A 16,560-nucleotide genomic window follows, 5' to 3' on the forward strand; every position below is an offset into this window, starting at 1 on the left:
ATACCTTTTGAATATGATGTTGAAATAAGAATGTTTTCAGAAAAAAGGAAGCCAAGAGAATTAATTGCCAGCAGACCCATGCTACAAGGAATATTAAAGCAATCTTCAATCAAAGGTATATACCAGAAAGAATTTTGAACCCACACACAAAAAAATGAAGAGCCTCAGAAACAATAAAAATAAAGATAATTAAAAAGGCAATATTGCTGATTTGTAATCTAGAAAGTGAGCAAATGGAGCAGAGGCCTTGTATCAACTGTGAGGAGACACTCAGGGGGGTTTTGAGGCTATCTGGAAAAAGTGGGGGTCTCTCCAGCATCCAAGCCCTCTACCCTAGCCCCTACCATACAGTCTCTAAATTGCTAGGTCATGTAAGTGGCCAAGTGGATGAGGCACAAGGAGGAAGGTAGAATGGGAAGAGGCAGCAGAGCCTGTGCAGGACCCATCCACCCTGCTCACTGGCATTGGGGTGGTCTCACCAAGTGAAGAAGGACCCATATTTCAAGTAGAAAACAGAAGTGGAAAAAGTCACAGGAAGTCATGACAGGCTGGGTCTCATCACGAGGAAAACAGTGAATGAATGCGTGTCAAATATGTGCCCCATGATTAGCATTAGACATTATTGCTGAAAATCAAAGTCCATCCTTTTCGGTTGGATGTTGATCAACACTTGTTTAAATTATTCTCCTCCCCCCACCTCAGAGCTTCCCAAACCCACAGGTGGGTAGTTTTTGAGGTTCTGTAAACCCAGTGACAAAGGATCTTGAAAATTGTTCCCTCATCCTCTGTGGCCTGATCAGTGGAGCTGCGATGCCTTTAGAAGGAGCTGTTGCCATGTCTGGCTGGCAAACCAGAAGGGGAAGGAGCCAACTCAGGAAGCCAAGTCACCACAGACGCCCCACAGAGGCCACACTGAGGCGGAGCATGCGGTGGGCTATTCTGGGACCAGGCACCTCTTCTTGATATGTTAGCCTTCTGGATTGCAAAGCCACCCACGTCTAAAAATATCTCCAACGTGCAGTCGGCTGCCCACTTCATCCTGTTTATTTTTACAGAAGTGACAGCTGAAACTTTCAATAAATGTCATGAGCTCTGTCTGTGATAAAAGAATTCCCCTTGGAGGGCAGACATTCTTCTGCTCAAAAGAACATAGTACTGACTGAAGGATCTGAAATAATCACCAAAAAATACTCTGGCTTTAACTCTCTATAGTTTCAGTTCTCATGCCACTGAATAATCATCCTTTTTTGGCTAGGACATTCTATTCTGGGTCCCTGAGCAAACTTTGCTTGGAATGTTCCTGAATCCTATGGTGGGAGTTTCCAAAGTATCTGGGTCTCAAGTCAAGGCTCTGGGCACCATGATTCATGGTTGTTTACTTGCTGACAAGAGAGTGTGACCACTCATGCTCACGAGTGAGCCATCAGGACACCCTGTGATTGCAGTTATCCCCCAACTATCCCTGACAGGCCCTGATATGGAGTATCTGAGCCTGGGCCCCAGTACTCCACAGACCTGGGTTCAAATCCCAGTTCCACCTCTTATCTGGCATGATCCTGGAGACCTCATCTCACCTATTTTTTTTCCCTTTCTTTCTTTCTTTTTTTTTTGAGTCAGACTCTCACTCTATTGTCCATGCTAGAGTGCAGTGGCACACTCATGGCCACCGCAGTCTCGACCTGCTGGGCTCAGGCGATCCTTCCACTTCAGCCTCCCAAGTAGCTAGAACCACAGGCATGCACCACCACACCCGGCTAATTTTTTGATTTATTGTAGAGACGAGATTTCACCATGTTGCTCAGGCTGGTCTGAACCCCCTTAGCTGAGGTAATCCTCTCGTTTCCGCCTCCCAAAGTGCAGGGACTACAGGCGTGAGCCACTGTGCCCAGTTTCACCTATTGGAGCCTTAGTCCTCTCATATTAAAATGACGAGACAGGCACCTACCTATCAGGGTTACTGGATAGACCGAATTAAATGAGAAAAAGGGTCTGACTTAGAGTAGATACACAAGACGTGGACGTGTGTGGCTCATAAAGTACAAATTCTTGTCTTATAAACTCAAGCAAAAGTTGACCAGGCAACATGTGTCTACATCAGGGGTCCCCACCCGTCAGTGACCTGTTTGAAACCCGGCTCCCCAGCAGGTGAGCAGAGGGCAAGTGGAGTTCCGTCTCCTGTCGAACCAGATTCTCTTAGGAGCATGAACCCTATTGTGAGTTGCGCATGCCAGGGATCTAGGTTGCATGCTCCTTATGAGAATCTAATGCCTGATGATCCCCTTACCCCTTCCCGGTCCATGGAAACATCGTCCTCCACGATGCCAGTCCCTGATGCCAAAAAAGGTTGGAAACCGCTGGTCTAAATCTTCAGGAAATCTAAGGAGGAAGAAATTTTGGATTTCAAGTCACTTCATCTACGCAAGTATTTGCCTCTTTGTATCTTGGACGAGTCATAGCCTGGTGGCCTCTGGCAGCTTTCAATACCTGTTTGCAGGGGGAGGGGAGTGTGCCACTACCTGGCATCCTGGTAGTCAGAGCAAGTGACCCACTTGAGAAGCCTCTGTCAAAATGCCCGCCTGACACGAGGGGTGAGGCTTCAGATCAAGAAGTGTGTGGGTAGCTGCAAGACACAGAAAGGGATCCCATGAGCTGTTTGGCTAAATATTTATTCTGGAAATACAAATGACTAATAAGCATCTGAAAAAATGTTTAACCTCACGAATAATAGTAATAACAATAGACCAAAAATACCAAACATCCAGATGTCACTCATCTTAAAAATGAGAACACTCAGGCCAGGTGCCGTGGCTCATGCCTATAATCCCAGCACTTTGGGAGGCCAAGGTGAGAGGACTGCCTGAGTCCACAGGCTTGAGACCAGCCTGGGCAACTTGGCAAGACTTCACCTCTACAATAATAAAAAACATTAGCTGGACGTGGTGGCACATGCCTGGAGTTCCAGCTACTTGGAAGGCTGAGGCAGAAGGATCACCTGAGCCCAGCAAGTCAAGCCTGCGGTGGCCGTGAGCGTGTCACTGCACTCCAGCCTGGGTGACAGAGTGAGAGACTCCAACTCAAAAAAAAAAATATATATATAGCACTTGTATCATTACTACTGGAAGATAAATTAGTACAAATTTTCTGAAAAGCAGTTTGGCAATATGTACCTCCAAATCATGGATACCCTTGACTCAGTAATTCTACTTCTGGGAATTATCCTAAGTTAATAATATGAAGTATACACAACAGTGATGTATGCTGTCCACTGCAGATTTATTTTTAAAAAGCAACAAACAATAGGACAATGGTAACAGATATTATTTCTAGGAGTCTCTGTTATGGAGCTGCTAAGACTATATTTAGGAAGAAAATGTTAAGATGTAGGAAAATAGTTATGAAGTTGAACAAAAAGAAGTAGATTAGACCAGGTGATATAAACGAGGTGGCTTCCGTGTAAAATGGTGCATGTAAAAGAACATACCAGAATGTTAAGCGAGGTGAGCATCACAAGATGGTCATGATATGACTTTTATTCTTTTATATTCACGTTTTGGGATTTACCAAGTCTTCTACCTTCAGCATATATTATTTTTAAAATTACATCTTAAAAGTTGAGGAAGAAGGCCCGCAGAAAACTGGACGTTGCTGTCACTGCATTCGCAGCCACCGTGCCTCACTGTGACAGCACGGGTCTTCCAATTAGCGGCCTCTGATGTGCCTGGGCTGGGGTTGCGACCCCCTGCTTGGAGCGCAGGAGGCGCGGGGTCCCACCGAGGAGACACTGAGCACTGGGAGGCGGGGCAAGACTCCGGGACGTCAGCCGCCCCCGTTCCTCCTTTCCGGAGGTCCCCTAGGGCCCCGGGAGGCGTCGGACCTCTCGCACGGAGAGCCCCGCGGTACCCCACTCGGGACGCTGCGCGGATGGGGTGCCGCTTTCCCGAGGGGTCTGCCGGGGGCGCGGAGCCGAGGGCAGGGAGGGGCCTTGTGGGTGGGCGGATGGGGCCTCAGGGTGGTCCCGAGGGTGGGACCCCCTTTCCACCTCCCCCCGCTCCCCCCGCTCGCTCCCGGCCCGGGCCACCAGGTGGCGCCCCCTCCGCGAGGACCGCCTCCTCCTCCTGCCGGGTCCCGCCTTCTTCCGACCCCTCCTCCATCTACCCCTCGCTCTGGGTTCCCGGGTCGGCAGCCTGGCGCGTCCTGGCCCACCGAGGCCCTCTGCCCTTCCCCGTCGCGGGAGAGGCATCGCACCCCGCAGGGCTCCTTCCCTCTCGGCTCTGGGAGCGCTCCGGGGTGACACCTGGTACCTGTGAGGTCCTCTCTCCCACCTCCCAAATCTGAAGCCTTGGCTGCGCTGTCCACACATCTGACTCACAGCCCTCACGCCTTGCCCACTCCCTGACTATCACGGGCTCCCCCATCCCCTAAGAACCCCAGAGATCTCATACTGTGCCCAGGAGGAGGCCGAAGTGACTTGTCTTGGTGGGTTACTGCAACTTACAAAAGCTTCCACTTTTCTGCATTGTGTGTGTGAGGTTAGCCTCGGGCAGCCAGCAGACCCTCCTCTGCTCTCCACTCCTCTATACGTTGCTCCCAGGCCACAGCCCTTCCCCCAGCCCACTGTTCACTCTTTTTCTTTCTTTCTTTTTTGAGTTGGAGTCTCACTCCTTTGCCCAGGCTGGAGTGCAGTGGCACGCACGCTCACGGCCACCCGAGCGTCCACCTACTGGCGATCCTTTGGCCTCAGCCTTCCAAGTAGCCGAACGACAGACTTGCCCTACCACGCCCGGCTATTTTTTATTTTATTGTCAAGAGGAGGTCTCGCCAATTTGCCCAGGCTGATCTCGAACCCGCGGGCTCAGGCGATTCACCCGCGTCAGCCTCCCAAAGGGCTGGGATTACAGGCTGAGCCACAGAGCCCAGCCTTACTCTTTCCCACCCTTGTTTCACACCTTCAGTGTCCCCATTGCACCTGTGCTGGATTCAGAAGCTTCAGTGTGGTCCCCATCTCTCCACCCCTCAACTGTACCCTTCCTTCTCACTGGCCACATTCTAGCTAAACCGGTCAATGTTTCTGCCTCGGCACCTGTGCACAAGCTGTTCTTTTACTTGGAAAGCTCTTAACCTCATCTTCACAAAGTCAACCTCTGCTCATTCTCCACATAAATGTCACTCCCTCAAAAAGGCTGTTCTTCATGCTTCCATCATATTTGGCTCCCCTAGGATTTCCTTCATAAATGTGCTTTAATTTGTACCTGTACTTTCATCTTGTGATTATTCACTCACTGTTCATCTCAACAGCTAGACTGTAATCACCACCAGGACAGGGAGAGTGAGAAGAAAAAATCCCACTTACTCCATTCATAGCAGTCACCTCAAAGGCAAAGTGAAACAAAAACTAAAGAAAGAGACAGACAGGCATGCTTGGGAGATGCAGGCCAAAGGTGGGCAGGAGTGCAGTCTTCCCAGCAGACACGGCACAGTTCAGCTCAAAAAGCAATACATGGGACAAAGAGGGACAGAAACACTGAGGAAAGTCTTAGCACAGCACTGTAAGACACAGACAGCCTTCAGATGCAAGGAGTACAAGACAGAATTGACATCTTTGTGTGGAAGACTTTAACACACCTCTCAATCTTAGGTCGGTAAAAAGTAGTTGAAAATGATTGAGAAAAATAAAATTAACAAACCTGATTCAGTGACCATGTGATGAAGGCTCTATTCTATAAAGAACCAAATATTTTTTCAAAAGTCCCTAGATCCATATTAAGCAGCAAAGAAAAACTCAACAAATTCCTGAAGTAGAAATTATAACTCAATATTCTTTGACTATAATATGAAAAATGAAAAATTAGTAATAAAAGGATAATTTTTAAAACAATTGAATTCTGATCTGGCACGGTGGCTCATGCCTGTAATCTCAGAACTTTGAGAGGCCGAGGTGGGAAGATCACTGAGGTCAGGAGTTTGAGACAAGTCTGGGCAACATAGCAAGAACCTGTCTATTTAAAAACACAACAGTCTAAGTATGGTGGCTCATGTCTCTAATTGCAACATCAACATTTTGGGAGGCCAAGGGGGGAGGATTGTTTGAGCTCAGGAGTTTGGGACCAGTCTAGGCACATAGTGAGACCTTGTCTCTACAAAAAATAGCCGAGTGTGGTGGTATGCACCTGTAATCCCAGCTACTTGAGTGGCTGAGGTGGGAGGATCATTTGAGCCTAGGAGTTTGAGGCTGTGGTGAGCCGTAATCATGCCACTACACTCCAGCCTGGATGGCAAAGTAAGACTCTGACTCAAAAAAACAAAAATAAAAACAAAACAAAAAACTTGAATCTCTAGAAATGAAAGATCACTTACATAATTTTGAAACCACACAAGAATTTAAAAGTTCAATTATGAGCTATGAAGAAAACCAAGATGGCAATGCATGTAAATATTAATGAAATAGTGCTAAAGCTGAATTATGAGAAAAATTCATAATTGAAAATAACCTTATTATTAAACAAAAAGAAAGGAAAATAAATAAGTATTCAAATCAAGACATTTTAAAAAACAATAATAAACTTCCCCAATGGGCAAATATTTAAACCCATTAATAATTATTAAAAACTACTATTTATTGACATATTAAAAACAATAAAATAGATAAGTAAATTCAATAGCTAATTCTTTAGAGAAATAGTTACAATGAAATAGACACATTTCTGGATAGTTTAATCTAGAAAAAAAGCAGAGAGGACACCAATATACAAAACCACAGATTACAAAAAATATATGAGCTTAACATGCTAAAAAAAAAGTGTTAAAAATAAGAAAATCCTTGATGAATTGGGATACTTTTGAGGAAACAATTAACTATCAAATATTGACTTAAAAAGTAGGAAATCTGAGGAGAAAAATGGAAAATGTTATTAACAAATCACTTTCCCAACAGATCTAGGCAGTTCTTTCAAATTCTTGAGATCAGAGAAAAAGATGTCAAGTTTCTCAGTTCATTTTTAAAAGTTAACAAACCTTGATCCCAAACCTCTCACGATGGCATGCAGACACCAAGGGAACAGATGTCCTTCACTTCCATTTATAAATAGACACAGAAGTCCTCTACCAAATGCTAACAAATTTCATGTAGCTATGTGGAACACTTTATTTACAGGTAGGCTGATTTCAAGAATGCTTTAAACTGTTAATACAAAAATCACACTTTAACACACCAAAGGGAAAAAAAATCATTCAATACATGTTGAGAAGACATTTGATAAAACCCATCATTTCTGATTTAAAAAAACCCCACAGCTTTAAAAACTACAAAGAGACTATTTTTCTTTTTCTTTTCTTTTCTTTCTTTCTTTTTTTTTTTTTTTAAAGAGACCAAGTCTTACTGTGTTGCCCTCAGGCTAGTCTTGAACTCCTGGGCTCAAGCAATCCTCCCACCTTGGCCTCCCAAAGTGTTGGGATTACAGATATGAAACACTGCACCCGATCTATTTTTCTTAATGTGATAAAAATCTCTCTCAAACCAATAGCAAGCACCACATTTAATATTGGAACACTGGAGGCATTTTCATGACAGGAATAGGTTTATGCCATGTTTAGGTGGTCAGGGCTGTCTTCTCCCTTGTGGTTTCTGCCTTTGGTGTCAGGGCTCCCACCCAAGATTCTATAAATAGTCACAGTAGGACCTCTCCACAGCCAGGAGGGGCTGGCCACTCACCACGCTACTTCCTCTGTTGACAGAGAGCCATGAAGTAGCCTGGCCTGGAGTGCGTCAGGCATGGAGCAAGTGCCCAGCCAGCTCATCTCTAAGAGATCTCAGCCCAAACCCAGGGGATAAGGAAGCCCACGCAGTTTACTTTCCTGCCGACATCTGCCACATGTGAGCTATGGAGGCTGGCTTCCTGCCTCCCTTCTACCCAGCACTGCTGGAGGCAGCGAAGAATAGGACATCTTTTGTTTTTCTTGATGCTGGGGGTGTATATAAGGAAGTCTTGTCAATTGTTTGATGAAAACACTTCATTTTAGCACACTGTCACCAGCCTGGGGAATGTGTGCTGAGCCTGTGGGACCTGAACCAGCTGTGCACACCTGGAACCTCCACTGAGCCAGCCAGCAGCTGCTCCTGCACCCCTGAGACTTGCAGGGAGAGTGGGGGGAAAGACAGCTATTGTACAATCAAACTCTCCTTCAATCAGGCTGGTCAGAGAGAAGCACAATCAAACGAGGGAAAAGGCCAAGGAGATGACGTACTTGAAGTCTGTAGGCATGTAGGCCAGTCCGGGGATGTCTAAGCATCAGACCTACCATATTGCTGAGACAGAAAAACTTTGAAATGAGTGTCATCACTGCATGCAAATGAATATGTTCACAGGTTCTTACTATGATTTAGCTGCTTAAGATGCACAGCAGGGAATTCTGACATCTTAGCCACGCCGTTTTTCCCAGGGAGAGCAAAGGGAAATGCCAGCTCCATCCCTGTCCAAGGAACGTATGGCATCCATGAGCATGCGTTTCTGAGGTATCCACTAAGACTCTTGGGTCAGTGAACACAAAGCACCACAGCAGGCTTCAAACAATTCTGGCTGAATCGTGGAAGGCAGTTCCATCTACATTGTCGTTACCGGTTACATACTGGTCTTCTCGACCACCAGCTGGGTGCTTGCCAAGCAGGGAGGACAAAGACCTTTTTCTTTCAGGAAAGTGAAAAATATGAATAATGCACAGAAGAAAGAGCCCTGGGAGGGTTCGAGGTAACAAGGGAAATGGAAATGGGTTGATTTTTTTCACGGCTGTGTAGGAGGCCACAATTCCTCATGTAGCACTCGCAGTCAATTTAGAACACCCTTATAAACAGCAGACGCCAAGGTGGTGAGGGACCACCCGGGAAGACGTCCAGCCCTCTCTGCACTTTGGGCATGGAAAGCAGGCAGGGGACCAGCACCCCTGCAGCCTCATTCTCACTCTTCCCTTCACCCCACCCCACTCCTCCCTACTATCACTGTCCTACTGGACCTCTGGCTTCACCCGCTCTCCCCATATTATCATTGTCCTGCTGGACCTCTGGTTTCTTTCTCATTTCCTCCCTCCATCTTCCCCACCCCCACCATCACTGCCCTGCTGGGCCTCTGGCTTCATTCTCTCTCCTGTTCTTTGCTCTTTCAGTCTCTCTCTTTCCTGACCCAAAATGAACCCAGTTCTCCCATCTTCAGAACATTCCACAAAGGAAAACTTTAAAACAGGCTTCTGGGGCAAGCAAGCTCAGGAAAGGAAGCCCACGGAAAGCATTCACTGCTCACACAGAGCACAAAAGACCCAGAGGGGGTGGTGACCCCCACCCTTGCAAGCACATAGTAGGACTTGGTCGAAGATGGTAAACAACTACCATCCTGGGTTCTCGCTTCCCAAGCCTGGGAGCCTGAGAGTGTGGTGGTTGTGGTCACTGCCCCTTCAAACCTGGGCTGCCTTGGGGCCCCAGCATAGACAGAGAAGCCCTGGAGATGCCTCAGGATGCTCCCTGCCCAAACACACACACACACACACACACACTTCTCAGAAGCTTGGTCTTTGGTCTGCTCTTTCAGAGCTATAAGTGCTCCTGTGCCAGACCCACATAACCCAGTCCCCTTAGATCCCACAGCCAGGAGGCACACTTTGGGGGAGTGGGGATGCCCTGAGACAGATTCCTTGGCTTGGCAGCTTGACCCTTCCTGGTCATCTACAAGCTCTGAGTGCAGGCCGCATGGGGGCCACGGAGGCCCTGTGTGGAATGGGAATGGGTGCTGCCTCCTCCAGGCAGAGTGCATGGCTTGGCCAGCAGGACTCGAGCTCCAGCTCTTTTACCTTGGCCATCAGCCCTGTGCAGAACAAAACCCACCAAGCTAGGAAGCCCACCATGGGGCTGAGTGGAGAGCAGCCACGCCAAAGAACTGAGTGATGGCCCCCATCCCCTTAAGGAGAGGTGCGCAGCCAAGGTGTCTGTTCTCAATTCATGGGGGTATAGTTTTTCTTATGTTTCTGGAGATTATAACACAGTTTGGTGGACAGCACAGAGCTTAACTGCTACATAAGCAGCTTTGATCCAGGCTTGTTCTCTTAAGCTTAGCCTCGGCCAGGCAATAGTGAGTGTGGCTCAAACATCTAATCATTCTTGAGGTACGGTGGGGGTCTTGCAATTCCTTGCCCAGCATTCCAGGCTTCCTCCACTGGGCCCAGTCTGCAGAGAAATACTCCAGGGGAGAAGCAGCAGGAATCTCAGGGAGCCTCGAGGGACTTCCCTGGGGCCACCCTGCAAGATCAGAGTCTAGAGACCCAAGGCCATAAAGACATGGAGGGAGGTGACACTCAGGACCTGGGAAGGAGGTTGAGGCTCAGGTGATGCATGCTGGACTCTGAGGACAAGACGAGCCCAGTTCTGGCCCCTCTAGACCGACGGACACCCCATGATAACGAAGAGTGCCACTGTATAGAGCACCCTTGACATAAATAACTCCATCTTAGAAAAAGACTTCATTGGGAGGCTGAGGTAAAGAGATCACCTGAGCCCAGGAGGTCAAGGTGAGCCATGATCATACCATTGAACTCTAGCCTGGGCAACAGAATGAGACCCCAACTCAAAAGAAGAAGAAGAAAAACAAAAAAAAAGGAAAAGAAAGAGACTTCATGTTACATCTTATTAATTAATTTTTTGAGTCAGGGTCTCATTCTCTTGCCCAGGCTGGAATGTAGTGGCACGAATACCACTCAGTCTTGACATCCTAGACTCAGGCGATCCTCTGCCTCAGCCTCCTGAGTAGGTGGGACTACAGGCGTGCATCATGACACGTAGCTAATTTTTAAGTTTTTTGTAGCGAAGAGGTCTTTCTATGTTGCACAGGCTGGTCTCAAACTCCTGGGCTCAAGTGATCCTCTGGTCTTGGTCTCCCAAAGTGCTGGGATTACAGATGTGAGCTACCACCTTGGCCCATCTTACATTTTTTAAAGGCATCATATCAACAGGGAGCAGATGTTTGCCTAATCAATAGAGACCGCACCCAACCAGATAAGGACATAACCCTTCTGCTGTCAGTCCTTACTGGAGGACTTTGTGATCATAAAAAGAGCAGAACTTCATCAGCTCAAAATGGCTCTCTTAATAGACACCATCTTGCTGTCACTCATGGTAAGCCCTCAGCATCTGCCACCAAAGTCTCTGCGCATGTCAAAGACTCCCTTTCAAGACACGCTGATGCGCCGCCCATGCCAGCCTAGGAAAATTCCTCCTGCTCACCTCACTTTCCTTGGACTGGCTTGTTCATTCTTTTTCTTATCCCTTTTCTCTTAATGTTACTTTGCTTGTTGTGGAATGCTTAATCTGTAACATTTTTATATTAATTAAGTATATCATTGTGTATGGTTTGCAACACCGATTGACTTGTAGAGTGGCTTGAATCTGTGTGCTGGCAGCTCTGAGTACTGAGTGAACAGGAAGAATAGCTTCCTTGGGAACTCTGTGTAGCCCATGGTTGTTTTTTGCTTTTGTTTTTGTATTTTTTGAGTTGGAATCTCACTCTGTTGTCCAGGCTGGAGTGCAGTGGCATGCTCACGGCCACCCCTGTGTTGACCTGCTGGGCTCTGGCGATCCTTCTGCCTCAGCCTTCCAGCCCATATTTTTTATGATGAAGCATCAGTAAGCGTCTTACCATGTGAAAGGACACAAATGTGAATGGACTTGGTTATCTCTGACCTTGCGCTGCTCATGATAGCCACCGGAGCATCCAGTGGGCTGTGGGCATGCAAAATGGGGACCACCGAGGCTGGGGTAGATGACCTCACCCACCCTCGAGGCTGGCTGTGTCCTCTGAGGACAACATCCCACATCCCCAAGACAGTAAGGGCCTGGCCCCCCTTGCTGCTCAAACGTCTAAGAAAATACTAAGACCTACTTACAACAGATAGGTTTACTCCTCATAGCAGTCTTAGGGGAGGTGTTCTCATCCCCTCCTTTCAGAAAGCCCAGCAAAGTGGCAGTGGGAGGTCCCTGAGGTGGCAGTGCAGGGGGGGAACTGGCCCAGGAGTCTGACTCGGGGCCTGATTGGCCTCCTCTACTCAGGCTGCTGCTCCCTCAGTACCCCAGAGAAGCCCCTTTTGGGAGGGGGCATCCTGGCACCAAGGCCTTTCCTGGGCTTGGCTTCCTTTGCCTTCCTCACCTCTCCTACTCTGATGGCTCCAGGCTGGGAGGAATCTGGGCACCTTTGCCCATGCTGGGAGGAAGTGAGAAGTTTCTAAATCCATCCCTGGCTCCAGACACAGCCAGGAGCTGCCAAGCCAGGCTCCCCATGGAGAGGCCCCATGGGACCGGCAGGCATAATGCCTCTTCTGAGAACAAGCCTGGGCAGGAACCTGGCTCTGGGGCTGTCAGATGAAGTGCAGTTTTAAAATTCAGCGGGTGTTCCAGGCGAAGTCACAGACTGTCCATTGCCAGGGCCGCATCTGGGCCGAGGCAGGGGGTGTATTGCTCTGCATCCACAGATATCCTGGACCTCAGGGTCTGAGAACACAGGGAAAGGTGGAAGTGCCCACTGTGGGCTAGATGCGTGTGATCCTGTGGCCTTGCTAGGACCCCCATGGGGATACCCAGGTCTAGCCATAAAGACTTGCATGGCAGAGCCAAGACCATGCCCAGATGCCTGGGCCCAAGGACTACTGTCTCACAAGGACATGGGTGTAATGTGTGTCCAGGTCCCAGGATTAGGCAAAACAGCCAGGATGCTATATTTGGATCCTAACACCCTGGGGACATTGTCCTTGTGAAGCCAAACTGGCAGCTGGATGGAAGGGCTTTCCCGCCTGTCCACTCTGTCCCAGCATCAGGTCAGCCAGTCTAAAGCACTTTCTGCCCAAGAAACGCTTCATCTCCTTGATGTCTCTGGGCTCTGGAGGGACCTCTGCCAGGCTTCCAGAACCTTGAATGAGCCACCCTTACCACCCACAGGGGTGCCCTGCACCAGGCTGGCCTCTACCACATGTCCCACCAACTGGTTGCCTCTGTCAAGTGGCCGCCTTGCCACCTCTGCCCTCCTGCCTGAATCCCATCTTGTTTAGAGCTTGGGGGCAACACCAAGTAGGGAGGAAGGGCAAGGTCATGAACACTCCACATCATGGAGTATTCACTCTGCGTGGAACTTGAAGTCACTGAGCCTTGGTGTTTTCACCTTTAAAATGCCTACAGTGTTCCCCAACTCACAGCAATGGAGGGATGAGAACCCCCTCTGAAAGGCCACCACAACTCTGCCCTCTGATGGGAGCCCATGACACCCCACTCAGGGCCCCTCACTCTCCATGGTTTCGCACAGGGGTAGGTGATTGGCTGACTCTCACCTGTCCTGGCTCTGCACAGAAGCTCCATGTGGGTAGGCAACACGTGGCTTCCTGTCTCCCTCCTGACTCCACAGAGTCATTGAGACCTACCGGCAGGCGAGACAATTTATTTACATACGGAGCCTGCATGAGGCCTGGCACAGAGGAAGTTACCAAAACTGCTGGAAAGGACCCCACTTGTACTGTCAGATGTACAGGACACCAGGCTAGCATGAGGAGAACACAAAGAAATGACACTCCTGGCCCTGCTTAAGGATGTAAATCCAGCCAGGGAGCCCAGACCACACCACCTGAGGAGAGAACATGGAGTAGGAGCTGCCAAGGGCCTGAGGTGATGACCAGGAAACTGAGGCGGAAATCCTGCTGGTGCTCCCTGTCTCTACTGGAACCCTGACCTTGGCTTGGGGTGACACCTGCTCATTAGAAGGATCCCTCCTTCTCAGCTGAGACCTGGCTGGAGGGCTGGGCACAGCAGAGGGCACAGGGGAAGGCTGGAGAGGCAGAGAGTGGTTAAAGCCACCAGCTAAAGGCGCAGTGGCTGTAGTATCTCGGTGCCCTCACAGTTTCCTGTCCTGTCCTCACCCCAGGCAGAAGGCCACACAAGCTGGCAGGGTGGCCATGACTGGAGCTGGAAGGGTCAATCTCCCACCTATAACCCCTACCTTAGGACTGACCCTGGGAGCGGTGTTAGGGGTTCCCCAGAGGCCATAGTGCTGGTGGCTGCAGCTCCAGGAGGAAGAAGCAGGTCCTGTCCCCAGTGACCAACACTACTACCATCTGCCTGCCTAGTAAGACCTCAGCAAATAGCTACCCACCTATATCAAATAGCTGGGTTCTGAAGGCCCCCTAATTTGTGTGTGTGTGTGTGTGTGTGTGTGTGTGTGTGTGTGTGTGTGTGCTTTAGAGATGGAGGTCTTACTGCATTGTCTAGGCTGGAGTGCAGTGATGCAATCATTGCTCACTGTAGCCTCAGCCTCCTGGGCTCAAGTGATTCTCCCACCTCAGCCTCCTGAGTAGCTGAGACTACAGGTGTGCCATCATGCCTGGCTAATTTTTTTTATTTTTTGGTGAGACAGGGTCTTGCTATGTTGCCCAGGCTGTTTTTGAACTCCTAGCCTCAAGCAATCCTCCCATATCAACCTTCCAAAGTGCTGGGCTTACAGGTGGGAGCCACCATGCCCAGCCTTACCTAACTTTGTAAAAGGAGAACCACAACAAATAGAAGTAGGAACGGGTCACCCTGCCCTCTGGGGCTGACAACACTTTGTCTTCCCTCCTGTGAACATGTGTCCATCTGTTTAGTCTTTGAATGTGCCCATGAACAATGGGGAGCCACCATCACCCCAGCAAGGCAGAAGCTTCCAGCCATCCAGGGGACTTCTCCATAATTTGAAAGCTGACCTGGACACAAGTCTAGGTCTCAGAGCAGCCCCAGTGCATCAGGAGGACAAAGGTGCTGAGAAATAAGTGTGGTAGGGACCCACAGAGTGTCACACTCACCTGGCTTCTGGTAGGGAAAGGTGGCATGTGGGTCTTACCCCCCCACCTGGGTCCATCTGGAGAGGAGGACTTGGGCACTGGTACTGCCTGACAGCAACATCCCCTGGTGGTCCTAGCTGCCCAGAGGATCCTTTCTCAGGTCATCCTGCCCTGGCCTAGCTTCCATCCCAATGCTACCTTCTACTGGCTTCTTTGCTACTCCCTACCTAACCCTCCACTCCACATCCCATGATGGCTGAAATATGACCTCCTTGGAAGGAGGTTAGTTAACTTCTCTATTAGGCTTGGGGATAAAGGAAACGAACTCTCTGCAGTATAATTGGTATCAATCACAATATCCTAATTAGAAACTCCTTCAGAAACAGTAAAAAGCAGAATTTGTATTGCAGAAAATAAAAAGATTGTCTAGAAAGAGGAAGTAACAACTAGAGGTGGAAATGGTGCAAGACATGACTAAGGACTGGAAGAGGCTGAATTACAGAATTACAACAGAGGACCAACAGGCTAAAGGAAGGTCCCAGAGGAACCACGTCCAGAATCCTCAGCTAATGGTGTACTAGCAGCATCCCATCCTGTAAGTCTGAGATGGGAATAACAGTGCATGCTAAAGCCCCACACATTTAACGAAGCCATCATCAAAACTAGTGATCCTTCTGCCTCAGCCTTCCAAGTAGCTGGAACTACAGGCATGCGCCACCACGCCGGGCTGATTTTTTGCAGAGATGAGGTCTCGCCAAATTGCCCAGACTGGTCTCCAACCTGTGAGATCAGATAATTCTCTTACCTCGGCCTCCCAAAGTGCTGGGATTACAGGCTTGAGTCATTGTACCCGACCTCAAGCATTTTAAACCAAAAGGAATAGCACAAGCAACCATGCCAGAAAGAGAGTCATATTTTAAAAATACATATAAATCAAAATCACTTCTGCCTTCTCTGATGGCATAATAAACACCCATAGAACAACAGCTACAGGAACTTCAGAGAATAAGGTTGTTCCTTGGAGATGTATTATCCTGCCAAGATGTCACTCATTTGCAAAAGCAGCAAAGAGCTCCTTAGAAATTTCTGAATTCTGAGAATGTACTCATCACATGGTTTATTTCTAGGATCTACTTCAAATAATTTCCTGAATTTAAATGATACATGGAAAAGGGAACGATGATGTTAAAAATAAGACATGCTTGAATTAAAACCTATTTGCAAAGATATGTAAACAAGAGCCCTATCAGAGCAAGGGTTATTATTGATAAAAGTATACAAATAGTATGACTGTCAGAAGAACACACAGTGTAAAAAATAACAACCAATTTAAATAGAGGACAGAAAGGAAGAGTGGGTTTTAGGAACTTAACTGCAATCAATGAGGAGAGGGAAGAAGGTAGGAAGAGAAGGAGGGAGAGAGAGAGAGAGAGAGGGAGGGAGAAAGGGAGAAGGCTCTAAAACAAGAGATTCCTGTTGTCTCATGGAGGGGAGGCCAAAGTGTGTGGCTTGACAATGTAAAAAAATAAACACACGCGGGTGCAGTGGCTCATGCCTGTAATTCCAGCACTCTGGGAGGCAGAGGCCAGAGGATTGCCTGAACCCTGGTGTTCCAGACCAGCCTGGACAACTTGGCGAGACCTTGTATCTATAATAAACCAAAAAATTAGCCAGGCATAGTGGCATGTGGCTGTAGTCCCAGCTACTTAGAAGGCGGAGGTCGAAGGATCGCCT

At 48.4% G+C, this 16,560-nt stretch overlaps 1 protein-coding gene across 2 annotated transcripts in view; it reads right to left on the reverse strand.

Moving 5' to 3' along the window:
• RAMP1 (receptor activity modifying protein 1) overlaps positions 1-16,560 on the reverse strand; it is a 45,934-nt gene that overhangs the window by 5,469 nt on the left and 23,905 nt on the right. Inside the window, exon 1 of one of the 2 annotated variants that reach the window (XM_021712171.1) lies at positions 2,285-2,363. The exons of the other annotated variant lie outside the window; for it this stretch is intronic. Coding sequence (XP_021567846.1) covers positions 2,285-2,307 — 23 coding nt within the window. The 5' untranslated portion in view covers positions 2,308-2,363. Of the gene's footprint in view, positions 1-2,284; positions 2,364-16,560 lie in introns of those variants that run through there. 2 annotated transcript variants of the gene reach the window in all.

This window comes from Carlito syrichta, unplaced genomic scaffold (assembly GCF_000164805.1).
Source record: "Carlito syrichta isolate Samal-C Ts95f unplaced genomic scaffold, Tarsius_syrichta-2.0.1 Scaffold303113, whole genome shotgun sequence".
In the NCBI taxonomy this organism is placed as follows: domain Eukaryota; kingdom Metazoa; phylum Chordata; class Mammalia; order Primates; family Tarsiidae; genus Carlito; species Carlito syrichta.